The sequence below is a fragment of the Micropterus salmoides genome, unplaced genomic scaffold (assembly GCF_014851395.1).
Source record: "Micropterus salmoides isolate LMB-PRFRI ecotype aquatic unplaced genomic scaffold, ASM1485139v1 Ms_hic_scaffold_18, whole genome shotgun sequence".
Classification (NCBI taxonomy): Eukaryota; Metazoa; Chordata; class Actinopteri; order Centrarchiformes; family Centrarchidae; genus Micropterus; species Micropterus salmoides.
This window is the reverse complement of record NW_024040928.1, coordinates 6727094-6754951: the sequence shown is the minus strand read 5'-3', so window position 1 is coordinate 6754951 and position 27858 is coordinate 6727094. Positions and strand designations below refer to the sequence as shown.

The 27858-nt window shown below is 43.1% G+C and overlaps 2 protein-coding genes across 7 annotated transcripts in view; one reads left to right on the top strand and one right to left on the bottom strand.

Moving 5' to 3' along the window:
- Window positions 1-357: 357 nt before the first annotated feature.
- fzd3a (frizzled class receptor 3a) lies at window positions 358-24549 on the top strand. 3 transcript variants are annotated; one of them, XM_038727292.1, is made up of 9 exons: window positions 358-493; window positions 1522-2132; window positions 12957-13153; window positions 16799-17261; window positions 17358-17657; window positions 17777-18028; window positions 20896-21044; window positions 22312-22569; window positions 22697-22955. In XM_038727292.1, the coding sequence occupies exons 2-9, from the start codon at window positions 1932-1934 to the stop codon at window positions 22953-22955; spliced, it is 2079 nt and encodes a 692-aa protein (XP_038583220.1). In that variant the 5' UTR covers window positions 358-493; window positions 1522-1931. The 3 variants fall into 3 exon arrangements, with proteins under 3 accessions (XP_038583220.1, XP_038583221.1, XP_038583222.1); XM_038727293.1 differs by lacking the exon at window positions 358-493 and adding an exon at window positions 647-845; XM_038727294.1 differs by lacking the exon at window positions 358-493 and having other exon boundaries at window positions 1932-2132; window positions 22697-24549.
- cdc42bpab (CDC42 binding protein kinase alpha (DMPK-like) b) overlaps window positions 24258-27858 on the bottom strand; it is a 75317-nt gene continuing 71716 nt past the window's right edge. For all 4 annotated transcript variants that reach the window (XM_038727289.1, XM_038727287.1, XM_038727290.1 and 1 more), the window contains one exon: window positions 24258-27523. In XM_038727289.1, coding sequence (XP_038583217.1) covers window positions 27392-27523 — 132 coding nt within the window. In that variant the 3' untranslated portion in view covers window positions 24258-27391. The remainder of the gene's footprint in view (window positions 27524-27858) is intronic.

The window sequence follows — 27858 nt, the reverse complement described above, 5'->3', positions numbered from 1 at the left end:
TTTACTTAAAGTATCAAACTAAAAGTTCATTTATACTACTTTTCCTACTGGTGGTAGATTGTTATACTGGTTTGTTATACTGGTTTAATCTATGTCACTGCACTAAAACTGTCACATGACCTCACTGCATGTTTGATTAATGACAAAATGGTTTTGTTTCGTTTTAATACTTCAGTGTTTTTCTGGCAAAAATGTACTCCTCTTTGTCTTCTCTGACTCTACACCCACCGTGTCCGCGGTGTCAGCAGTTTCTAGTGGATCCGTTAATGAGGCTTTTATTGTTTTGATAGTTTTGACCGGAAGCCATTTTCCAAAATCTCGGGGGCTTGACGCTCGGCAGAGAGGAGGGACAGAAGGGGGGGAGGAGGACAGAGGAGGAGGACAGGAGGAGACGGGAGGAGGGTGCTGGTGGGGGGACATTCACTCATTGTTACCAACTCGAGGAGCGGCGGAGACCCCGTTGCTACACGTGAATTTTCGGCACAACATTCAGGTAAAGTTGCCTTTAATTTAACCACTTTGTGTTGCGTTTCTCAGCAACAATCACCTCCGCTGCCGCCCGGCTCGGTGCGCTGAATTCTAACACCGGTACGCAGGGTACGTGCCACGGACGGTTACTATCATTCGGGATGAACCAACCGTCATCTTTTGTCTCCCCCTGCGTTGCTTGACATTTCTTATCAGTTATCTGTTTTACTCAGCTTGTAGTGTGTCAGTTACGGTGGGCAGAGGCAAACAAACGACCGTGACATTCCCCGGTTACGTTAGTCAGATACACACGTTTATGACGAGCAATTAATTAATGAATTCCCTGCTAGGAGGAGCCCCTCAACGTTGGCGCACAGGTAGGCTAACGGACGATAACCAAGCTTTAAGATACAGCTGGGCTGGTTTGACATTTGGGTTAAGAAGACACAGGTGTACAAGAAAGTATTATTTGTGTTTTGCATGACGGTGAATGGAAAGCTGTGGGTTGTTATGGGTGTGTACTGTCATGTAAGTGTAAGGTTAGTTAGCAATTTCCGTTTAACGAGAGAATAAAAAGCTAAAGCAAAAGGCTGAAACTATCTTCTAAAAGTTAATCTACACATTATGGTTAAACAACTAAATTTACATCAATACCAGAAATAATAACCTACCACAAAAGAACTGTAAATACACATGTAAATGTTTAAATATAGTAATGATGTGGACATTTTCCATGTATGTAAATGTTTTGCTGTAATTCTTGATTCATGATATATTGGCTGTTAATGACTGTTGTTAATGTTAGCATTCATCTACACAACCCACACACCACAGTTTGTGACCTGAAAAGCAATTACCAAACCTCTGGAAACATTCTTTTGTGTGTTTTTCAGTTGCAGTCTGTAATTAGTCTAATTTGCTTAAAAGAAAAATCAAGCCAAAAAACCCTGGGTTGCTATTTTCAAGTCATAACAGAGAAGAGTAACCAGCTACTGGAGACCTGATACCAAATGTGTATTTTAAAATGTTGTGCTTTTATTTTCCATATCGCAGGCTCAACATCATCTCCATCGGTGGCTGTCACTGATATTTTCTCCAAAGGATCAACACTCTTGGAGGCAGAAGAAGGAGGAACGCGCGACATTTGTTCACAGCGCAGCATCTTAAAGACCCACAGCATCCCTCAGGTGATGGCGGTCTTGTGACACACTGCTGCCGCTGACTGGAATCCGCACAGTGATGGATGCGGTCAGCTTCGACCATGGCCCTGTCGGAATACGCTCCCAGACTGTTTCTCTGTGAGCTGAAGTGGAGAAAGAGACTACACGACAGTCCTGGACTCTCCTTAAGCCTTGTGATTTCCCTTTCCTGTTGAAAGGGCCAGATGCTGACGGGGCTCAACCCCTCTTCCTAAACAGCCGTCCCCGGGTCTTTCTTCTCTCTGCTGACTGTACAGACCAGTCATGGATCTCCTGTGGGTGCTGTCGGTGTCCATGTTGACGGTGTGCGTTGCCATCCCCATGGATGCAGCGGCCGGGAGCCACAGTATGTTCACCTGTGAGCCCATCACCCTGCGCATGTGCCAGGGGCTGCCCTACAACTCCACCTTCATGCCCAACGTACTAAACCATTACGACCAGCAAACCGCCGCCCTCGCCATGGAGGTACAGTACCCTGCTGACACGTGAAAGATGTAAAAAAAAGCTCCAGTTTGTTTAACTCCAAAATGAGATTGGCTAATATTTTGTGCTGATAATCAATAATGATATTTGTGTTTTAAACCATATTGGCACTCACTGAACCATAGCCGCTTTGTGGTTCACCACACCTATTCAGTGGAAAGGGATCATCTGGGATACATTAGGCGTTTCAATATATTACTGTTTGTTGTTTTAAACCCTTTCTGATTGGATTAGATTGGTCGTGGATTAACCTTCGTCAGTGGTGAAAAACATAATTAATTAAAGTATATATGCGCCCACTATTATTTTTGTCACGTTAATGGTTCTATTTATAGTTATAGATTTGGGACACAAATAGGTTATTTCCTGTACCAAATCGGTGAAACAATTGCGGTCACATGAATGAATTCACAATGTCACATTTTCAGAGCTGTGGTTTTATATTTGAATCTTATATGGTAAAAGGGAGAGGGGAGTTCAGCTCCATTCTGTTTTGAGCAATTTTTGCATCACTATTGTCATTTGCAAATTACGTATTCAGTGTTATTCAGTTGTGTGGCAGTTGCCTGTATTGCCACCCAAACAGACTTTTTTTAATGTGGCTTTTATGGAAATGGGCATATTACATCTTATTTTTTACACCGTGGCCATTAATGTTCTGGTTCCTTTCCGCTTTCTTCCTGGCACAGACCCTTTATGGACATTTCCCCCGGTTCTTTCTAGAGCTGAAACAGTAAGCCAATCAATACATTAGTTCATAGACAAAACCTTAATTAATAAGGATTTTCTTCTTTTCTCGGTTTAATATGATTTTAAATAGAAGATATTTGGGTTTTGGACTGTTGGCAGAACAAGACTATTGAATATGTCACTTTGGGTTCTGAGAACCTGTGATGGACAAAGTTTTTTCTGCTGGACATTGATTTTAGCTTACAATTGTTTTAATAGATTTTTGGGTTGGGAATACATATAGGTAATGACCTGGATAAAATGGGCTTTCACATGGTAATTACAATAAATCCCATTTTGGGAGAAGGTGTTTAATATTTTGGCATAGGTAGTATAAAGCTGAGCAGTCCTTTCTGTTTTAGGACATATTCATATCACCATTGTCTTTAGAAGTGGTAAAACATTTTTGATTTGGTTTGTTCAAAGTTCATAAGGAATGTTGCGTACTATGATTTATTGTTTTTTACATGACCTTTACTCGTGTTTTCCTGTAAATATCTCTTCCTATTTGTTCCAGTCTCTGACCTCTTCTGAGCATTTTCCTCTGCTCCATTTCCTCTTGTTTTGTTTGTTGTGTGACTCACATTGTTGTAGACATACAGAAGTGAAATTGACACTGCAGACACACACACACTTTTTTGAGTGAAGCGCACACACAGCATTTCTATCTACATGTTATGTATTGTCGGGTCAGGACAGGGGTTTGTGATCTAATTAGTCTTCCTCACATGTTGATAAGTGGTTCAGTACGTCTGATGCACTGCCTGCCTCATGGACATCAGTAGCCTAGATAGTTATAGTTAGTTGGTAATATCAAAGTGCTAGCCTACTTTAATTTAGCTCCTTTAGCTCCAGGGACTGGGAGTGTATTACCAAAACATTAAGCAGAAAATGAAGTTTTAATACTTGTCCCTGGGGGCAGTGAGAACAGTGCATTATTAAACGCCCCTGATATAACGGGGCGTGTTGTCCTTAAATGGTTTCTGGCTGCATAGCTGGCATGTTGACAGACAGCGATTTTACCACAACATGTAGGGACTCTTCAAATAATTTGTTGTGCACTGAAGCCATTTTACATAACAGGCTTTTTGAGCAGTTAGCCTGGGAGTGAAGAGACCAAACTGTTCTCTGTTTCAGATGAAGGATTAAAGTCTGTGTTTTATTGTTTCTAGCCTTTTAGATTATCTATAGATTTACCAGCCACAGACTGTTGTGGCTGTGTTATCCTCTTTGAAATAATGAGTTAGGCATTTAAAAACAATCATGGAGCATCACCTCGTTAAGTTAATCCCATCCTTTTATACATGCTGATCCATCTGGAACCTCAATATATATATCGAGCAATTACTGGCCGAACTGCACCAAAACATTAGATTGGATGCTCTGTTGACTGAACTTTGTGTGTGTGTGTCAGTCCATCCATCTATATTTATCTCAATTCAATATATTTATTCTCAGCACCATGTTCCCATTGGCTCCCGCTCCCACAATCACTTTTACCCTTCGACACCCTCCCCGCCCTGCCTGCTACAGCCATGATGTCCATGTGTGGAGCGCTGCCGACCATCTGTGCCTGCTCCACTTCGCTGTACTCAGCAGAGATGCATTGAGAGAGAGATGGAGGGCGGGAGGAGTTGTGTGCCACAAAAATCCAGGGTTATGTAACCTCTGAACATGCCCTGCCCGACTGTGGGAGCACACAGCATCGCACCGCATCACATTGCTCCTCATCACAGCTGCACGCACATTTGGAAAAGATGCAAAAACTCCCTCCTCACGCCTGCTCACACTCACTGCTCACAATCACGCTGTGTCCTTTCTTGTCATTGGCTAAATATCCACTCTGATATTCTGGGCTTAGTTCCTCGGCCATGTTGTTTTTGATGGATTCTTACAAGAAAATACATTTTGAATTTGAATGTGTAAATCAGATAGATGTATGTGGTTTTCTCATCGCCGAGATGTTACTAACCCGGTGTGTTTTGAGACCAGGTTAGCTTCTACGCCTCATCACAGTGTGTGGGTTGCAGTGAATAGAGAGAGGCACTTCTGGTGTAGACGGTGTTCACTTTGATTGGTCATGGATCCACAATTAAGTCTCTTTTAGCGCTCAAAAATGCTCGTTGGGTTTGGAAAACGCATGGAAACCCAAAAGGTTCCAAATAAGGGAGACTGCGCCTCTGTTTGGCTCTTGTTTTCCAGATAACTCGCCCTAGATCCAGTTCATGGGAGAATTCAAAGCCTATAAGATGTTGAGAGCAGCCAAATGAGAATTGACAGTTGATTTTAAAGGGAATTAGGTCTGTTGAATAGCCATGGTAATGATGATGAATGCCTTGTGCCGTGGAGCAACTGGGAGTTGGATGAGAACCAACGCCTGCCGATCTTGCAGTTTTTGTTTAACCCCCTGAAGTGGTGTCTGTCTGAATTTCTTTTTTCTTGTCTTGCTTTTCAAGGTCTTTTCAAGGTTTTTGTTTCTTGGGAAAATAGGCGCAATTTGTCATGATATCATTATAAATATTCCTGCTGCTTTATCTTGTGAGATATATTGGTAATTTTCTTTAAGTACAATGTAGTGATGTTTAGCTTGGCTGGCGCTCATTGTGGTGACACCTGATTGCTTGAATGAGAAATGCCCTGCAAACCACATCAGCAGACAGGATTTATACAGGGATAAAATACTTAAAACTTCAAATAATTTTTACTTTATTGCACAAATGCATATTTTATGGCTGTCTGAACGTGAAACAACACAACCAAGATGATTTCTAAAAAAAGGATTTTCTTTTTCGGTGTTCTCCCTCGCTCAGTCAGTCATCACTGACCGCTGAATGACCTCGTAGCTGAAGTGGGACAGCGGCCTCGGGGCTGGGAATCTGCTATTTCCATGCCACAATGATACTGTGCCATACTCACATAAGATAAGTGGGAGCGTGGCGGATTTGACTGGCATTACAAAAAGAAAAAAAGAAATGGGCTAAAATCCCCTTCTTTAGAGATGGATAGACTCTGTATCTACAGTATGAATGCAAATCCGCGTGGGTTCATCACAGTAAATCAATTAAGCTGGTATAAACTGTCCTTGGCGTCAAAAGCAGATGGCATTTGGTTCACAACTCAGTGGTACCATATAGTATGATACCAGGGCTGCTCTTCCTTCAGTAAGAGGCCGATTATAAGTCCACCACTGTTTGCATAGGCTGTCCTTTAAGCGTGAAGTGGAGGCAAGGCCACTTCACTATTTTTAAAAACTGTCCTGTTGCTTTGTCTTTTGAGAAGTAATATTTCTAAGAACAGATTTAGTGGATTTATATATCCTGGTATAAAGAAATGATTCAGATCTTCAAATTATTTAACAAATCAAATTTTCATAGTTTTGTATAGTGGAAAATCTCTGCCTTGTGCTTTATTGTATAGCTAATAGAAGAAATCTGAAGATTTGCCTATATTAAATGGGAATATGGTTCTTTTTTAGACTTCTCAGGTATTTAGGACAAAAAAGCTCTCAAGAGGACAGACAGGTTGATGGAAGTGATTTTCAGAAAGGTTGGAGGCTTGGATATGACTGTCACGGTAAATGTAATGAGAACAGGGATTGCTTGAATGTTTCTTCAAGGCCAGATGGGACAAGCGAGGGTCAGGGTCAACTGAACATGTTAATAAATTAGATTGATAAGAGGGCTTGTTTACAAGAAGCCAAAGCCAAGCCAGCAAATCATTTGTAATGGCTGCGCGATTTAAAAAAAAAAAAACAAGTGAATGTTGTCTTGGTAAACAAGCTCTGACATTCACTATCACAGAGGACCAGGTGAGTAGTAATATAATGAAATTCAAGAAGTCTTTTCTCGTCATCTTGATCTCCGCTTTCCATGGCATTTGTCGCATTTAGTTTTGTACGAAGGGTGTGCAGTGCCACAAAGACTAATCAATGGTCTGTTTTTAATCAGCTCAGTCCCACTTACACTCATTTCCTCCTCCTTTCAGGTCGTTAAGTCAGCTTGTTGTCTCAGGTTTACAACACATTCAGATAACCTGTGTCATGTTTCAGCTGCTGTGTAGAATAACCCAGATACTCCACCCATTCTATGTGACTGCATTTGTAAAGGTGAGGGGTGTGTGTGCGTGAGAGAGAGAGAGATTTTCTGTAAAATGCTGATAAAGCTCTCTGATGGCTCCAAGTTTGTTAAAATGTGCTGCAGTGAACTAAAAAGTACAACATTTAATATGCTGATTGTGTTAGCTAGTAAAGATGTATTCCAGCTAAGCACACACACACAGACACAACATGGTCTGATAAATCCTACCCAGCGTGACCCAGCCTATAAAAGAGTCTCTTGTTTTATTTAATGTCCAACACCGTGTTTATTGGCAGGCAACTGAAAGAGAAGCACATCCAGAGAGCAAGTCGCTGGTCCACAACAACCTTTCTGTGTGTGTGTGTGTGTGTGTGTGTGTGCACGGACATTACACATTGTCTAAGCGCAAGGTTTTCAAACATTTCTTAGTGGTGAATGACACGGCTGACTCGGTCGACCCATCCCTCCTCTCTCTCCCTCTCCCCCCACCCATCTCTTTTGTCCTCCCCCTCCCCCTACTCAGGGCTCACCCGTTGCCCAGGAAACAGTCCCAATTGTCCCGTTAACAAAAGGAGAAGAGGCTTTCTTGCCTCCCGGGAGGTGGTCCCCTCCGCCCCGCACCCTGACCTCCTCGAACCCTGCTCGCCTCCCTCTTCCTCCTCCTCCTCCCTGGTGATGCATCACTCGTCGCCATGGCGCTGAGCATGGAAATGTGGAGAACTGGAATGGCAGCAGAGGAGAAAGGAGGATAAAAGCGGGGAGAGAGGGGGAGAGAAAACGCAGGAGGGAAAGGGGCTGAAGGAGGGAGGGGGATGATGGGAAGAGAGGTGACTGGGAGGTATTTATAAAAGCGCAAATCAACACAGACCAGTTGGCCACGGTGGGCTTCTTTGTCAGCAATTCATCAGTCACAGCATCTTAGCAGCTGACTCGGAGCTCTCGTTAAAAACAAATTACTTTAGCATTAGGAAGGTACATACAGCCACCCTTTGGATGCACTTCATTGGACTAGGCCATATTAATATTTAATATCACGCCAATTTTGATCTGATTCAAAACATTCTGGATAATCTCAGAAATGTATGGAGGTGAAACTAAGGTCAAGGCTGTTTTTCTTATTTCTTCAAAGGCTGAGAGGTTTCCGTTTAACAAAAATTTGCAGAAATATGCAAAATCGCAACACAAACTTAGGTTGACCTCATCAATGTATAATATGATCATTTAAAATAATATTTCCTAGATATTTCCTGATTTCAGTTAGTGACAGACTTCACTATTTACTGTGTACACAAAGATGGTTCTCAGTCTCCGATCACGCGGATGTTTGCAATTTAATCAGAGATGATTTACAGCTGTGGGAATGCGACCAGGTGGATGCAATTAATTACAATAAACAATCTGCGGAATAGCCACTACCATACACTACAGAGTTGTATCTTTAGCACCAGATCATCAATAGGTATTTTTCAATAAATATATTTTGACATGTTACTGTATAAAAAGCACCGGTTTTGGCTGAATTCCATTTAGCTGCTTCAGTTTCAGGGTCCTGGCATTGTTCATGCTGCCATGTCTTACTGAGACACTTGAATGAAACTGAGTCATTATTAGTAATATCTGTAAATCTTCCTACTGTGACAAGTTTTAAATTGAAATTCAGTAGTTTTATTTTCTGGCAGGACGATTAACAAAATGTATCAAATTACCAACATTGTGAATCTCTTACTGACTTAAATATACTGAATTCATAGTCTGAGTCCAGTATGTTTTAAACTGAGAATAGACAGACTAACAAGATGTTCAGCCACCCAATTAGCTTAAAATCCAGTCAAGAAGTACAGAGACTGGTCATGCTGTATATTGCTACATTTACTTTTTAATTAATACACTTATAGAGATAATTCTGACAATTTTATTTTTTCTTCATTGAGATCGGATCAAACATATTGGATACAAGTGTCAGTTTTGTTGCGTATGTGTACTAAGTAAGACAACTTCTTGTTGAAGAAACATTACAGCAAGTGCAGCTCTGTTAGCATCCTGTTTGACTGTCTTCCTCTAGGGTCTCTTGTTAGGCGAGTCCAGGCTCTGAATAGGGCCTTGTTGCTTTTTCTTCCCAACCTCTTGATTTTTGTGTTCTTTAGTAATATTTTTTAAAGCATTTAAGCTTGTCAGGAAACCGTTCTCTCTCCTGCATCCCATCCCTTAGACAACTCATGTGTTTTCAATTTGAGATAATATTATTCATTCATAATTTTATTCATTAGAAAAATGTAATTTTAGAATATCTGTCCGTTGGATGGTTTGTTTCCCTTCATTCACTCCCAGAATCCTTTGCTTTTTTTAACTGATATATCTGACTGTGTGCGAGCTTGCTATTTCCAGTGTGGCATATTACTCCACATTTCCAGAGATCAGAAATCCCCAAACAAACTCTCATGAATACGTAATGACTGTAGGAGCGGGATTGAAACTGAAATGACATTAGCATACCACCCCCTCAGGCCTGTACCATTCGTGTATTACACACTTTATTCTCCTTACACGGCTGGCTGTGGGATGGAAAGCGGCATGACAGACCCCTGGCCATTCATAGGACCGGTGGTTCACCAGCTGTTTCCAGTGTGGCCATCAACATCAAATCCCCATGGAGAGTGTAGCGGCTCCGCAGGGCCATGATGTTGGTGGTTGGAGTTGTTTGAGCGGCTGACCGTGTTGGTAAAACTGTGACCAGCCATACGTCCCATCAAGCACCAATTCAGTCCTGCCCACACTGGTTCACGTGATGGTTTGACTGTTATAAAATGGCTGAGTGGAGATACTGAAGTGATAGAGGAGGGGTAAGAAGGGTATGAGGGGGATGGATGATGGAGGAGTATAAAAATAGAAAAATAGCAAGGAAGATGAATAGGAAGAGGGGTGAAGAGAAGTGGAGTTATTTTTCCTAGTAGATCATCACTCCTTGTAGCCTATATATTTATTCAACCATGGCATCTCGGTTTGTACTACGGTAAAGTGTAGTTCATTGTGTTCTATGGAGCATATCAGTAGCCTGCAGGAATCAAACCGAATAGAGGAGCGAAGATGCAAACTCACTTTAGCTGCATTAGATCATGTTTGAGTGGTTAACCAACGCTGACAGGGCACCGCTGATGAAGTACTAAAAGTCAGAAGACCGCAAAACTGGCAACACAAAGGGGGACCCAGAGAGGATCATCAGTACAGTAGCACCTATTTCCTAGTACCGGCAGGGTGGGGTGAAATTCAGGATTTTCTGTGTTAGTTCTCCAGAGATTGTCAAACATACTCCGGTTTCCTTTCTCTCTCTGTTTCTTTGACGCGGTGTTGTGTCTGTAATGTAATCTTATACAAGTACTTCATTTGAAGAGGAGACATTATTGTGTCTTTATAATAATAGTATCAAGGATCCTACTAACAGCTGTAATCCGTGCCCACAGTCTGTTTCGTCTGATGAAGTCTGAGTTTCTGTTCAGGTGTTGTGGTCTTGTTTGTTTAGCCTCACTCCTCTCATTAAATAAGAGATTTTATAGTTTTTTTTACTCCTGACCAATAAACATACAGGTAAAGCTTTCATGAATTTTGTATAGGTTTTATTTAAAAAAAAATTATGATTATTATTATGGATTATTTTAGGATTAGTCAGTTAATGAATTGGTTGATTGTCATAAAATTAATCATCGTTTTTTTTTTGGGGGGGGGGGGGGGCATTTTTGTATAATTTTAGTAAAACACAAAAGCCCAACCTTTTTTGATATTTCAGGATTTCTTGGACTGTAAAATTGCGAAAGACATTTTCCACTACTTTCTGACATTTAACCATTAATCGATAAATACAGAAAATAATTCATTTATTTATAAGTGTTACTGGCAGACACATTTCAAGGTGCTCTCTTATCAGTTTTGCTCGTTTAGATAACTCTGCCTCATAGCATGCTACGAGTGCTTATTGTGTCATCGTACAGTGGTGCTCAATGAAACGTGATGACTCCATTTGTACAGAAATTACACGATCGACTGGTTGATTGATCTCAGTTATGACAGGCGTGTAAGTCCCCTAAATGATCCTCTGCATTTTAGAGTGCATGTAAAGACTGTGCTGAGTTAAGACTCGTTACGTTATGGATTCTACGTGCGAACATAAATCCTTGTCGTCACCCATCCATCCCTTATCCCTCACATTAGAAGTGACTAATCAGACTGAGGACCTTAACACCCGTCTGTCTGTCTTATGATTGCTTTCTGTCTCCTCCACAGTAGCTTTAATGTTGTCTTGCTAGAAATGTGATATGAACAAGGCGACGACAAAAGCTGCATGGATGTGGCTGCTTTGTGCTTTAAGGGCCAAGCCTAACACCCATTAAAATCCTTTTTACATGAAGACGTCACATGTGGGTGGCAGGGAAACATGCTGTCAGGAGCAAGGCACATACTGTTGTTGTAGACATATGGTGGGAACACATTACAATAGGCCAAATCTGATTGCAGTTAAGGAGGCAAACAATTGAGAGGATTAGGGTAAAGTCCTCTATCTCTGGTTCTGGTAATGTTCCCAGGACAGCAAGATGATGCAGACATTTTTCATTTCTATGGATATGTACTGTGCGCTACGTATTAAATGGAATGAATTGTGTTTTGTCCTGTTTAATCCGTGTTCAATCTAAATTACCAGTTATATAAAACTGAAAAATTTTCATTACTTGTTTCAGTAAAAAATATATCAAACCTTGAGGTTTCTTGGTACTTGACTGAGATGTGCTGTCTTTTTTAAGCTTACATGTGGGTCAGAAAAGAACAAAGACTCACTGGTCGATGTAAACTGAGCCTTATGTGTTGTTGTAATAACTTCTCAGTGTAATAGTCAACCCCAGCTGCTCCTCCTTTGACTCTGGAGCAGCTTTTGAATGTGTCAGAATCGCCTCCTTTAATTCAACAGTATCTCTCTTGAGGAGTCGCTACAAATCTACAGTTTGGCCAGGCTTTATAAATTCACTGCGTACTTTCTTCAACAAACATCAGTTAACATGTCCTCCTCTCCATTTAATTCACCCAGAAGAAGCAGAACATACTGTTGTTTAAACCACAGTGACACGTCCTCTTTAATATCCACCCCTCTAACAAACACAGAGACAAATTGCCCCCCCGTCTGTCCTCTCCTCACTCCTCTCTTCCCCCTCCCTGTCCCTGTCTGTCTTTAAATTTTGGGGGAGGGCGGGTAGCATGCGTCTGACTGACTTGGGTGTGGCTGGAGGCCTTTCTGTAACACACACAACCATAGAGGTATATGCAAATTCATGGATGCAGAAACATGTAATCATGGGCTTCTGTACAGATGGATTTGTATATGACCTTTCCCACTCACTCATTCATGCAGGCTCTCTATTTGCATATTAACAACATACCCCTCAGATGCTTCCTGCACTCCCAACGCCTCTTGGCTCAGTTGATGTGTGAGACCATTATTGTTGCTGGTGTGTGGGTGTGTTAGCATGTAAATAATATACTTCCGTTGGTACTGTGGCTGATGTGTGTGAGTGTATGCACGTTACTGCAGCGTGTCAGTCAGTCACAGCGTGGTCCTCCCCTGTAACACAAAGGCCCCGTCGAGAGAAGCCGTGTGTGTGTGTGTGTGTGTGTGTGTGTGTGTGTGTGTGTGTGTACAGTGGGGGTTGCCCAGCTTGGTGTGCTCCCCCTATCTGGAGGTTGGTGGGAAAGAAGAGAGAGGAGAAAAAGGGGGCATAAAATCATGGGGGTGGAGGGGATTATTAGGAAAGAGGCCAAAGTTGTTTTTATGGACTCATCTCCAGAAACCATTACAGACATGCTCCACTGATCTCTTTGTGCCTCACTTTGGCCCTCATTAAGAAGTTGGAGTAACACTGGGGCTTTGGTGTTATCATCTTTAAACTGTTTCATATGAACATGTTATGGCTTATGTGTGTTTATGTACACTTAAAATCTCTCTTTCTCTCTCTACCTGCAGCCGTTCCATCCCATGGTGAACCTACAGTGCTCCTCAGAGCTCAGGATGTTCCTGTGCGCGCTCTACGCCCCGGTGTGTACCGAGTACGGGCGGATGACTCTGCCCTGCCGCCGCCTATGTCTGCAGGCCAAGAGCGACTGCTACAAACTAATGGACATGTTTGGTGTCAGCTGGCCGCAGGAGATGGACTGCAACAGGTTGGTACAACAGCAGTAATTTACTCTGGATTTATGTCAGTAGTTAACAGCCCTGCTGCATCCGTCATTTAAGATGCTTTTCCTTTTGTGAGAGGAGTAAGGCCTGGATCAGACGGAACACGTTTCTTGCAGTGTGAGGTGGCTTTTTTAAATTGTATTCTATTGGCAGTGAGCGTTCTGTGCGCTGTTTATGCGCCCTGGGCGCCTACTGCACCTTACATGTTCGAGGAGCGCTCTGAGCGCACGGAGTTGAAAAAAAATCAACTCTGGGCAGAAAACGTCTCATGTACCCGCACGGATCTCAGTTTCCCTGTCTCCCTGTTTGTACACCTCTCACCCTCAAACAATGCCAGAGCCAGCGCAGATGTTCTTAGGAACAAAAGACACAGATGTGAGTTGTGATCGAGTGTCTGCTAATATGACAGTTATTACTTAGCGGCAAACCAAAGATTACACATCGCTGGCGCTAAAATCTTTGATTAGACTGACAGGTAAGCTGATTCGGTGGTTGCCTAGCAACATGAAAAACACAGCGCACTGCTCTCTTCCAAATTCAACAAAAAAAGCATTGCTGTGCACCTCGCGTTTTCGGACCTGCAAAGCGCTTTGCTGGTCTGTGTCTTTGTTGCTAAAACGCAAGGCGCAGCAGGCGCCCAAAACACGTGGCGCCTAGGGTGCATAAACACTCCGAAGAACTCTCACTGCCAATAGAATACTATTAAAAAGGTGCCTCTCACTGCAAAAAACACATTCTGTCTGATCCGGGCCTAAAAAGGCATTGATTTTGAGGACCACTGACATGAAGGGGCTTAGAAGAATACCATGCTTTTGAGAAGCTCCGACATCTTTATTGTACCAGAGGGTAAATTGGTTTCGGAGGCAGCATATTGAACTACTACAGGAACTACACATTAAATTACAAACATCAGCAGCAACACAGTGCAAAGACAGAGCCAACACAGAAGAATATGAAGACATACTCAAGTTTTACAAGAGTTATATCTTTTCTGTTAAACCAACCCTAGGCACCTGGAAGACATAGAACACTAACAAACACACTCTAACCCATTAATTACAATCAAGGTTGCACATCATAATCGACAAACAGTACAGAGAACAAAAGATATGAAAAGAAAGTATTTAAAAATCACTGATTTATTAATGGATGGACAGATGGATAGTTAACAAAAAACAATGAAGTAGTAAAACACATTGATCGTTGGGAGCAGTTACTCAGGAACAGTCTCAGGTTCCTCAAAGAGCCCCACATTTTGTAAAATGTATTCACAGACTTTTGAGACTTTTTTTTTCCAAACTGCATAATGTCCCTAATCCAGTGGGAATGAGAGGGAGGGGCAGCCTTTCCATTTGAGTGGTATTAGCTCATTGAGCCAGTAAGGAGGTGAAGGCAAGCTGCTTGCTTAATGGCAAGAGGAATTCTTGTGAGAGAATGTAAAATTTTAGACGAGGTTTGGAAGACAGATTAAAAAAAATCCACTATGGGCGGGCACAACCAAAACATGAGGAGGAGTGAGGTAGAAAAATTTCATTTTACTTTGGTATTTGCATTACAAAGATGTATTTGGAGCATCCTGGTGACTTAGTGGTCTAAGATGCTGACCAAGTAACGCAGCGTTGCTGGCTCAAGTCTGGCCAGCAGCAGTTAAACATTATCCCCAGTTTCTCTCCTCTCATTTCCTGTCAGCTTTCAAACATTTGTCTATGTAATGAAGGTAATAATACCAAAACAATACTTAAAAAATGTACTCAGCTGTTACACAACGTAGTGATAATGTAACTTTGAAAATATAGACCGCAAATGCTAGAATGGATTAGGTCTCATACAAGTTTCAGGTCTTAATAACTGTGCTGATATGACCTGTATTCAGCACTTGCCTGGAAGGTAGAAAAATGTATTCATTAATCTCAAAAGGTCAGGAAGTGCTTTAGAAATTGGTTGGCGGTGATACAGTGCCTTGCGAAAGTATTCGGCCCCCTTGAACTTTTCGACCTTTTGCCACATTGCAGGCTTCAAACATAAAGATATAAAACTGTAATTTTTTGTGAGGAATCAACAACAAGTGGGACACAATTATGAAGTGGAACGAAATTTATTGATATTTCAAACTTTAACAAATAAAAAACTGAAAAATTGGGCGTGGAAAATTATTCAGCCCCTTTACTTTCAGTGCAGCAAACTCTCTCCAGAAGTTCAGTGAGGATCTCTGAATGATCCAATGTTGACCTAAATGACTAATGATGATAAATAGAATCCACCTGTGTGAAATCAAGTCTCCGTATAAATGCACCTGCTCTGTGATAGTCTCAGAGGTCCGTTTAAAGTGCAGAGAGCATCATGAAGAACAAGGAACACACCAGGCAGGTCCGAGATACTGTTGTGGAGAAGTTTAAAGCCGGATTTGGATACAAAAAGATTTCCCAAGCTTTAAACATCCCAAGGAGCACTGTGCAAGCGATAATATTGAAATGGAGGGAGTATCAGACCACTGCAAATCTACGAAGACCCGGCCGTCCCTCTAAACTTTCAGCTCATACAAGGAGAAGACTGATCAGAGATGCAGCCAAGAGGCCCATGATCACTCTGGATGAACTGCAGAGATCTACAGCTGAGGTGGGAGACTCTGTCCATAGGACAACAATCAGTCGTATACTGCACAAATCTGGCCTTTATGGAAGAGTGGCAAGAAGAAAGCCATTTCTTAAAGATATCCATAAAAAGTCTCGTTTAAAGTTTGCCACAAGCCACCTGGGAGACACACCAAACATGTGGAAGAAGGTGCTCTGGTCAGATGAAACCAAAATCGAACTTTTTGGCAACAATGCAAAACGTTATGTTTGGCGTAAAGGCAACACAGCTCATCACCCTGAACACACCATCCCCACTGTCAAACATGGTGGTGGCAGCATCATGGTTTGGGCCTGCTTTTCTTCAGCAGGGACAGGGAAGATGGTTAAAATTGATGGGAAGATGGATGGAGCCAAATACAGGACCATTCTGGAAGAAAACCTGATGGAGTCTGCAAAAGACCTGAGACTGGGACAGAGATTTGTCTTCCAACAAGACAATGATCCAAAACATAAAGCAAAATCTACACTGGAATGGTTCACAAATAAACATATCCAGGTGTTAGAATGGCCAAGTCAAAGTCCAGACCTGAATCCAATCGAGAATCTGTGGAAAGAACTGAAAACCGCTGTTCACAAACGCTCTCCATCCAACCTCACTGAGCTCGAGCAGTTTTGCAAGGAGGAATGGGCAAAAATTTCAGTCTCTCGATGTGCAAAACTGATAGAGACGTACCCCAAGTGACTTACAGCTGTAAAAGGTGGCGCTACAAAGTATTAACTTAAGGGGGCTGAATAATTTTGTACGCCCAATTTTTCAGTTTATTTGTTAAAAAAGTTTGAAATATCCAATAAATTTAGTTCCATTTCATGATTGTGTCCCGCTTGTTGTTGGTTCTTCACAAAAAATTACAGTTTTATATCTTTATGTTTGAAGCCAGCAATGTGGCAAAAGGTCGAAAAGTTCAAGGGGGCCGAATACTTTCGCAAGGCACTGTATAATGTTGGCAATATATGTAATCTGTTGTTAGAAGCTTGACAGCCCTCATCTCCTCGCAGGTTCCCAGACTGTGACGAGCAATACCCCCGTCCTGTAGACCTCCTGTCCAGCTCGGACACAACCGAAACCCCCGTCTCCGTCCAGCGAGACTACGGCTTCTGGTGTCCAAGAGAACTCAAAATCGACCCCGAGCTCGGCTACTCCTTCATGGGGGTCCGCGACTGCTCTCCCCCCTGTCCCAACATGTACTTCACACGCGAGGAGCTGGCGTTTGCCCGCTACTTCATCGGGGTGGTGTCCATCGTCTGTCTGTCCGCCACCCTCTTCACCTTCCTGACATTCCTCATCGATGTGTCGCGCTTCCGCTACCCAGAGCGTCCAATTATATTCTATGCCGTGTGCTACATGATGGTGTCGCTGGTGTTCTTCCTGGGGTTTCTGTTGGAGGACAAAGTTTCCTGTAACGCAGCGAGTCCTGGGAGGTTTAGGGCTTCAACTGTGACTCAAGGCTCCCATAACAAGGTAAGAAAGTATTTCCTTGACTGTATTTTGTGCTGGTTTTGTACTGTCAAGATGTTTGTATTGATCCTCCACCTGTACATTCTATCTCTGTCCCAGGCCTGCACCCTTCTCTTCATGGTGCTGTATTTCTTCACCATGGCCGGCAGTGTCTGGTGGGTCATTCTGACCATCACCTGGTTCCTGGCTGCTGTTCCCAAGTGGGGCAGTGAGGCAATAGAGAAGAAGGCTCTCCTCTTCCACGCCTGTGCCTGGGGCATCCCTGGTGTCCTCACAGTTACCCTGCTCGCCATGAACAAGATCGAGGGAGACAGTGTCAGTGGTGTTTGCTTTGTAGGGCTGTACAACATGACGGCCCTGCGCTGGTTCCTGCTGGCCCCGCTGGGATTGGACGTAGTGGTGAGGAAGAGTATTACAGAACAAGAGCTACTGTAAAAACATACAGTACTGTCTACTTTACACTTTTAATACTGATGACTGAAAAACCATAACTCCATCCCTCTGTCGTATCATCCCAGGTGGGTGTGGCTCTGCTGCTGGCAGGCATAGCAGCACTAAACCGAGTCCGCATGGAGATCCCACTGGAGAAGGAGAATCAGGAGAAACTAGTGAAGTTCATGATTCGTATTGGCGTGTTCTCCGTGCTCTACCTGGTCCCTCTGCTGGCCGTTCTGGCCTGCTACCTTTATGAGAACAGCTACAGAGGCATCTGGGAGACGACCTGGGTCCAGGAGAAGTGTAGGGACTACCACATCCCCTGCCCCTACCAGGTAATACACCGGACTCTGACCTGACTTTACGCTAAAGGAGCTCTGTGTTGTGTTTTAACAGTAATCATTAGTCATTTGCAGCCTGCACTGGTCTTGAATAAGACAAAATATAATTTGAGTTTTTTTTTTTTAAATCCACTTAAGGCACAAATCTATAAATATATATTTTTAGTTTCTTTGTTCCAGACAAAAAATAGCTAAGCATGCGTATTTGCTGTCACCTGGTGCTGCCATCAGATCTTACTGTCTTCTTTAAAGGAAATGCACAGTAGTGATGGAGAACGAGTAACTAACTCTCCTTTTTGATAGAAGGAAACTTAAAATATTCATTTGCAACACAGACATGTAGCACCTGTAACATTTAGATTCTACCTCGTTGCATGTAACCAATTAATGCAATATAAAATATTGGTGTTATTGTATGCAAACATAATATCCCATAATCCAGAAAAACCCAGATGAACCCTCACTACCACTTAAGAAACCCATATGTAGTCACTTGGAGGTACTGATAGTGGCTGAGATACTGATGCGTTCATTCACTGACGTTCATCATAGTTTGCGCAGATGTTCGCGCTCATTAGATGTACAACTGGGACTTTTGCAAGGAAGCTAGAAGACAGAGCAGGAGGGAACAGCTGGGAGACGGCAGATAACCAGATGTGTTAGGAAGATGCTCTGTGAGATTGTGTGTCCTGAATATGACTGGATGCTGTGTGCATTTAAACACAATGTCCAACACAGGCCAAAGTGCACACACACTGGCTCTCGCGGTCATATGCGAGACAATCGAGCGATAACTCTACTGCTGCTCGTCGTCAGCAGCTCAGTTGCTTCCCAGAGCTGCAGAGGCCTCCAGCATCAGTACACGCACTGCATCTCACCTGACAAAGCTGTTAATAATTCAAACTGCTCTCTGCAGTGGTGCAGAAAATTAGCTTACGTGTGTGCTGTTTTGTCATGTTTAAGTCCCACCTTATCAGGGAGTCAGTTTTCTGTAGCAGAAATAGTCGCTGCTCTTGAATTGTATTTTATATGATAGAATAATCTGGCTCTCAGATTAACTAGGGTAAAAATGGGTGATGACATTAGGTTTCATGTGTTTGCAGAAGTAGCGACGCAGGTAAACTCCTTTTACCTGAAACAGTTGTAATTTTTATTTATATAGCACTTATAACACTAAGTAAAGTAATTTTACATAAAGGAAAAAATCCACATATACAAGCAGACATATATACACACGGGAAGTACATATGCATGATAAATAGACAAAGATTAAAAGGCAAATGAGGATTTATAAAAAGGTTAACCTACAGAAATGAGTTTTGATGTAAAGGTGGAAGGCTGTTTCAAAGTTTAGCAGCTACAACCGCAAAAACGCGGTCTGTAATGACAGAGTTACAGCTGTGGGAAGAGATGCTTGAGTCCAGAGAGCATTGAGTAAGGTCAGAGTCGTTCTCTTAATCTGTCACGTAAACACTGCATTGTGTGAGAGGTCAGTGGGGTCGAGCTGCACCACATCATAGTTGCAGCACATCTGAACACACGCTGCATGAGCGCTGCACACTGTACAGCGTACTGTACAGATGCTTCCAGGTGTGAAATCACACAAAGATCCAACCACCCCCCCCCCAACCCCACTATGTTCATGAAAGCGCACACACGTATAGTATGCATTCACACACACACAAAGTCAATAACATAGTGTCAATAGATAGCTTAGACTCAAAATGCCTTACTATATTTATCTTAAAAGCCCTCCCTGAGGCTCGGACCTCCACTCTGCTCGGCTCTTCCTCTCCACAGCACACAGCGGTGACTGACTCGAGCCACGTGAGATTGGTCAGAGGAAGAGGAGAAGTAGGCTGTGTCCAGTCTTACCGCTAATAATAGGCTAGGCTTGAATAAACTACATGCAACTATTTGGCCACTGGGTTTGATATTGGAGCCTTAAGCTGCAGCACAACTTTAGACATACAGGCACTAATGAGGATGTTGGCTGTAGTCATTCAGTCTCTTATCGCTCCGCTGTAATGAGTGTATCTGTGGATCGCTGAGCCTCGGGGCTCTCAGCCTGGCCCACTCATAATGAGGTCATCATGACTACATCTGTGTGTGTGTACATACGAGAGGCAGAAAGAGAGGCTGGGAGGTAGTGTTTCTGTGTAGTGCTGTTGCTATGACGGAAAGCAGCGGTGTGGAGACTCGGCACAGCGTCTTCCTGCTCTTGTCTCTTATTTCTTGTTTCTCTTTACCTCATCGCCCCCAAAAACATTTATTCACTCTTTATCCACACATATGATCAACCATTAGACAAGTCACATGTGTTGCTCCTTCACAAAACGTAAAAATTCTGCACCTTCAGAAACGTATTCCATTTACCCTCTCACCGGGTTCAGTATGTTGCCCAAGGACACTTCTGCAGACTGGAGGAGGGAATCGAACTGCTGACCGTCTAATTGTGGATGGACACACAACACACACCGCTGTCAGCAGGCGTGAAGCTTTTAATTAGTGCTGCTGTTTACATGCCCGACTCAGTGGAAGTACATCACTGATTCCTTCTAGTGCAGCGTCCACACCGTCTGCTGTTCTGTGTTTTCAGCGTATTTTCGTAGATTTCTGGATATAATTCTACTTTGACATTAGCAATGCTATGGTTCAATCTTGGGTTGGAAATGGAATGTGATTGCCCTCCCCTGAACAAGCTCTCCGCCACACTCACTCCTACCCTGAAGCCATACAGAGTATCTCTTATTCTCTCTCTGCATCCTCGCAAGTCTACCAAACACACTCACTGACAGCGACTGATCAGTTTTTCACACACCCCCCAAACAATAAACATATCCTGTGTGTGTGTCGTGTAGGTGGAGCAAACCAGTCGTCCTGACCTCGCCTTGTTCCTGATCAAGTACCTGATGATGCTGATCGTAGGAATCCCCTCTGTGTTCTGGGTGGGCAGTAAGAAGACCTGCTTCGAGTGGGCCAGCTTCTTCCACGGCAAGAGACGCAAAGAGTACGTACTTTCTACACACCGGCGGTGTTTTCACGATGTTTTCCATCACTACGCCGTCCACTCTGCTGCCACAGCTTTACAGAAATTGGTTTTAAATATTTGATGCTGAACATTTTAGTGACAAACTCTCTTTAAAAGGTATTTTCCCAGTATTTTTAACTCAAGCAGCATGCAAAGCATTTCAGTTCTTTGTAGAGACAATTCAATTAAGAGAAAATGGCAGTGGATTAAAATTTTTCATTTATTTTAGTGTACAGCCTTTATTGCAGATTTAGCTCAGATACTGTTGGGAGTAACAACAATTTTAACCAGTTAATGGCAAAAAAGAATAGTGTGCAACAAAGTATTTCAATAAAAAGTAAATACAATGTGTAGACAGTTACTGTAAATTAGTAGGTATGTCATTGAATCAGTTTTAATAATTTACCATTCATTTATTTCTGAATAACATCGAGTAACTGCTTAGTTACTATGGTATATACAGTAATACAGCATATACCATAGCACCACTACTGATATATGACAATGAAATCATTTAAAGGCACACAGAGTTTTTGAGTAGAGTAGGTCACCATGAAAGACACACTTCTTATTTGGTGAGAAACAGTGACTGTAAACTGTTTGTTTGGTCTCAGCTAACACAGATCACATGTCAGACAGACTCAATATATCCTCTTCTTTCCTTTTACACTGATAATAAATGGACCTAATGTCAGCACTGTCTCAGGTTCAACACTTTCCTGACTTCTTTGTAAAAACAGACGTTATTCTCTTTATTAGACGTGAAAGAAAAAATATTGAACAGGGTCACTGGAGATATTCAAATTGTGTGTATATTTTCTGTCACTTTAAGCGCCGACAAATGAGGAGACACACATGATACACATGGTGTTGCTTTCAGGGAGTTCAGTCTCTGCTGGGGGAGATCCAACAAACGTCTTCAGGTGCCTCCAGCTCAGTCTGTGTTAAAACGAGTTTAGCTGTAGCACTTTGTGTGTGTGTGTGTGTAGATGTGTGTGTGGCTTGCTGGTGAACACAGGCCCTTCTCTGCACTCACTCCCCTCCCCTCCAAACTCAGAGCATTAACCTCCTCTCCCACCGCCTGCTCCACCCACTCCTCCATCCTCTTCTACCATCCCCACCACCCCACTACCTTCCCCCTCTCTCTCCCCTCCCTCCTGCGCCTCTCCCTGCCTCCACTCCCCTCCTCCTCTTCCACTTCCTCATGCTCCACCCCCTCCCCGTCCCCGTCCCTCCCCCGCTGCAGCGCGATGGTCAATGAGAGCCGACAGGTGCTCCAGGAGCCCGACTTCACCCAGCTGCTGCTCAGGGACCCCAACACGCCTATCGTCAGGAAGTCACGGGGCACGTCCACCCAGGGGACCTCCACCCACGCCTCATCTACCCACCTGGCCATGCTGGATGAACCGCCCAGCGCCAGCACCAGCCGGGCTGGCTCGGTCCGCAGCGCACGCTCCAAGATGAGCAGCTACCACGGCAGCTTGCACCGCTCCCGAGACGGCAGGTGGGTCTGAGCTCTCGTATCTTTCAGATGTGGCCACAGCGCTCGTGTGTCTTTGGGTCTGTGCTGCATTCATCAATTCATCAGTCCGGCTCCTGATGCTTGTGTTTGGTGGTTTTCTTCATCCCAGATATACAGCCTCCAGTTTCCGGGCCATAGACGACCGGCTGCCCTACGGGAGCATGCCCCGCCTCAACGACCAATCGCAGTCCAGACACTGTAGCACCAATCGCCTGGACAGCCTATCACGGCATGGCTCCACCCAGCGACTAGAGAGCCACTCGCGGCACAGCAGCATCCGGGACCTTAGCAGCGGCACCCAAGCAGTTCTTGGGGTCCCTGGAAACGGGATCCACAGGGTCATGGAGGAGGACGGCGCTACAGCCTGAACAGGCAGCGAACTGTAATCTGGTTTACCCGGATACTTCAGAAGATGTGACAGGATGGGTAGATGAAAGTAGGAAAGATGACTTCTTTCATTTTCTAGAAAGGTGAAGAATGTGTGAGGATCCACAGTAAGCTGGACAGGATACACTGTGGGATCCACTCCTGGTGAATCTGGGAGCTCAGCTGAAGCAAAAACTAAAGCTCCAGTTTACTGATGAAGTTAGCTACAACGAGGCTACATCCAGCCAAATTAAGAGGACCGATGGTGGACTGATGCCTTAAAACATCCTCTCAGCTTCACTCGACCTTCAAGCTGATCCCAAAAACTGAAGTTCAGAATAATGTTTGTCCAGTTTACAAAACCAAGATGGATTCTGTAGTACTGATTGTGACCTGTGGATAGCAAATGCTGGAAAATGACAGCAAGACTTCACTGTTGGACTACATTACTGAGCCAGCCATGTGACCAACACTGACGGACTGCACTGGATAGTTGTTTTTATTATAACTTGTGCTGTACTTGTTTGTATAAAGGACTCTGATCAGGATCTTGATGATAAGACTTTACAGGCTCTCTCTTCTAGTCTGCTTTTTAGCTCGGGACGAAAGCAGGATTTCTTTTAGGTTTACCTGCTACATTTGAATTTTGCACCTCTTCAGCTTTTCACCCTATTTATAAAAGGCGATTTCTTTCACACCCAAACTCCACATGAAAGGTAACAAACCACCTTTGTGAAGCAGTCTCTACAAAAGCTCTCCTGAACAAAATGACTGGATGCCAGAATGCAAGGGCTGAAATACAGGAAAAAAGCTGAATCCAAACTCCTGCCTTATGTGTGTTCAGACAGAATGCTAAGAGAACTTGACAGGCAGCATGATGATATACAAAGTCAATAGAAAGTTGAAAAAGTTTCAATTCCGAACGTATACCAGGGATTTGATTCTGCATCATAAACGAGAAAAGAGACAGAACTGGAGCTCCTGGTTCAGTCAGACTAAGCTGAACGCTGCTAGTGAGCGTACAGCTACGGCAATTCACTTTGCTTTCTGTCTGAACACATCATTACAGTGTGAATAGTTGTGCCCTTCCATTAGAGTCAAATTGCAAGTAGTTTGTCCCTTTTTAAAATGTGTCCTTACTGTAAGCTACTGTGAAACGGTAGACAAACACTTCCTCTAGTGGCGAAACTTGTGCATAGATGTTAAAACTGAACTTTTTTTGTTCTTTTGTAATAAAAGTTTTTTTTAAAGAATGGTCACAGGATATTTCTCTGAAGTAATGACCACACAGTAACACACTGGGGTTGTATTTGTAACAGCCCTCCGCTTTATTGAAATACATCGGAGTCAGGTTAATATGAGTTCTCCACATAAGTGTGGCAGCCAGTTCCATACATTTTGTTTTGACCTTACACCTTAAATATTTTTTGTGCAAAAAAGAATCTACATCACCTGTAGTGGGTTATCCTCAGTAAAACACCCAAACCGTTCAAAAAGGAGCAAGTCCAAGTAAAACAAACCGAAAACAAAATGATTACATCTATAACATGCAAAACTGTACAAATTATTACAAAGCAATCCTAGAAAAAAAAAAAACAACAAAGTAATATGATATGAAAGAGCAAAATAATATAGAAGGTACTGTAGATAAGACCTCACTGAAATGCAAAGGCGTTTGAATAGTTTTATTTTAGATCTTCCTCTCAAATGTTACCACTGTGGCACCTCAACCATCAAAGCACCTTTCACCCTTCACCCCTGAAAACATCGCTTTACATCGTCTAGTCCTCGCCACCTTTTCTCCCTGCTGTCTCCACCCGGGTCACATCTACTGTACACCACAGCCACACTCCTCTCCCTCACTCACTCCAGCCACCCATCAAACCTCTAACAAACATTTCCATCTAAATGAAAAGAATTCATTGGTTCTGACATTTCCTGAGTTTCTCTTCCCCCGCTCCTTAAACTGGGACATCTAGGGTCAGTTTATCTGTACAATATTGGCCAATAATAAAACACCTGGCTGAGACAGTTTCCTCTCCAAATCTAATACATTCTACAGAAACTCCAGCAGGAAGTAAGGACACTCACTCGCTTAAAACATTTCTAAGAGGTGACTGTTTGGAATAAAACCAGCTTAGTCGCGCTGTGGCACTCCACACCTCTCCCTCTCTCTTCATATAAAACGGAATACAAAAAAACAAACAAAAAAAACACTTGGAATGGGTTGTTTAGAGCTACTTTGTTGTGTTTCAACAGGCAGGAATGACCACTAAAGTACTTGTTTTTGTTTCCCTTTCTAACAAACAAGACAAGCGGAATAAACTGGATGATTGTGACCCAGGACACTTTACTGTACACTCATCCCATCACCGACAACAGGCCAGTATAAGTACAGGATGTGCGTTGTTATTATACATTAGTTAGTATTTAACGTGAGGACAGTTCTCAGCTCCGTGCACATAGTTTGAGCGATTCCTCAAGTAAAATGCCCTTCAATCTGTCTGTAAACTGAAGGAGATGAACAGAGGTAACAGGTTTTTGGCTGTGAATGCCCTGCTCTGCAGCCAGGAGCTGCAACACCATAAAATGCTCTTTCAAAGGCCTTTCCACTCTGCCAAAGAAAACCCGCCTAGAGAAGGGGGGGTTAGTGCTCCAGCCCTGTTAATTTTACTGAGGTTATTTTAACTGTAGTGTATCAAGATTAACGGGAACCAAGTGCTGACTTTCTTGCAGCTTGTGTTTACATTCTCATATTAGTGTCTTTTTCCTTTTTTGAAATCAAGAGCTCATACAAATGTCGCTTTGAACAGATCAACACAACTTTCTGTCAGAAGCACAACACTAAGTCACAAAGTCCCCCCTTTTTTGTCCATTTTTGGTTAAATCAAGCTCAGTGGAAGGACTGGTCCTCTCCATCCGGGTACCACAGTGAATTTAGAAACACACATTAGCTGTTGATTAAATGATCGGAGCCACTTCTCCTCTAACAGTCAGGAGGAGGAGCAGGACAAGGCATAAAAAAAACACCACCCTCAGTATGTGTGTGCGCAGATAAATGTGTAATAGGAGGTTTGTGATAAATGCACGCGTTCACTCTACAGTATGGGCAAGTAGCGTCGATCCATATGAGGGTTTTCGTCACTCAAACGCAAACAGTGGGGGGAGAAAAAAAAAATTTAACACAACGCGTGTCATACATACAATATAAAACAAACAAATTTAAAATCAATTGGTAAAAAAAAGAAAACTGGAAAGTGGTTTAAAATGGCTTTTTGTGTGAATACAACCCCAAATCACTCAAAATAAAAAAAAAATAAAAGTCAAAGAGGATTTTTTTTCCTTTCCTGTGTAGTTCTCTATAGTATTTTCCTTATCATATATTACTCTCTACTTTGAACCTATGTACATTATTGTGATGGGAACCTGTGAGTTGGTCGGTTTGGTTGTACAGCTAAGTGGAGCGACTACACTACAGCGGAGGACACGTCCGGGTTTTGGCTGGGTGATGTCACTTGCGCTGAACCAATGAGGAAGAGAGTAGCACAGAGGAGCTGTGATGATGTCATATGAGCCGGCATTATTATCGCTGCATGTAGCTTTCGCTGATGGTCAAAATAAAAAAATATGATAAAGTCACTGCACTTAGTATCTTAGTATGAGCAAAAAAAAAAAAATATTCATTGCTTTCCTTTCTCGCTCACTTTTTTTTTTTTTCCTTTCACATTTTAAATTTTTTTTCAGCACCCAAAGAGAAAGCAAATGAGGGAAGTGAGGAGAGGTTTAAACTCCATCCGTCTGATTCAGGCCATGAAGCAAAACCTCCCTCTCCTTGTCTAAGATTGATAAATAAATTAAAATATTGTCCCCTAAAACCGAAAGGGTCCTATGTACAAGTACAAATCATTTTCTCTCAATAATAATCCTCTTCTCTTTTTGTTGCATTGTGAGGTTTCAGAGTCTCTCAATGAATCGGGGTGAGCGGTGGACAGAGTAGTGTCGGCGAAGCTCGAAGCTTCGGTTGATAGCAAAAAACAGGGGGGGGGGGGGTCGTCATTCCTATATCATATGCCCTTTCTGAATAAACACATGCACACACGCTGGCAAGCGCGCACACATACACACATTTGCACCCTCAAACATCAGCACCCACATGGACACTACCACTAACTCTTGATAACTTCTCCCTCAAAGAGACGGCAGACTCTTTAGTGTTTCTGCCCCGTCTTGGAAGAACGACGGGAGACAAATTGACGCCGTAAAGGGGGACAAATGTTCATCAGGAGGTGCAGTTCTCTGGGCAGTGAGGGGAAGTATTCAGAAAGGATGTGAGAGGCTGCGGTGGAGGAGGAAGAGGAGGGTTTGGAGTCCTGTGCTGTTGGTCGGTCAGTCGGCAGTCGGTCGGTTGGGGATGGGCGGGCGAGAGGCTGCCGGAGGCTCATGTGTCCCAGCCCATCGGGTCTGTGCTCTCCAGGGACAGGGACTTGGTCTTGTGTGGGGAGGCCGGACTGGGAGGGCTGCTGAAGGTGGAGCTGTTGGAGGCCGTGGAGTGACGGGGAGAGTCCGAGTCCTGGAGGAGGGTAGGAGAGGTCAGGAAGCAAATAAAGAAAGAGGGAAGTTTGGGGGTGGAGAAAAAATAAAAGGGGTGAGGTGAAAATACATAAATTAGATGATGTAACTACCTTATGACAAACATTACAGTACTTATAAATCAGATTCAGGAGAGTGAAGACCATGTTTCTGTCTGGGGGCTGATATAGGGATAAAATAAAAGTAACTATATATTTTTAAATGACTGCTTCTATCTGGACTGTCCGATGATGACTCACTGCTCTGCGCTTGGTAGGCATGCATACTTACAAAGGACGTTTCTCTCTGCTTATAATTAATCTGCTGTTTGGGACG

Excerpts from the sequence above, each read along its gene's own strand:
- fzd3a (XM_038727294.1), top strand. The coding sequence starts at position 1,932 with ATGGATCTCCTGTGGGTGCTGTCGGTGTCCATGTTGACGGTGTGCGTT. Across the intron at positions 13,154-16,798 it reads CAGGAGATGGACTGCAACAG|GTTCCCAGACTGTGACGAGC; the intron begins GTTGGTACAACA and ends ATCTCCTCGCAG. Across the intron at positions 18,029-20,895 it reads ACATCCCCTGCCCCTACCAG|GTGGAGCAAACCAGTCGTCC; the intron begins GTAATACACCGG and ends TGTGTCGTGTAG.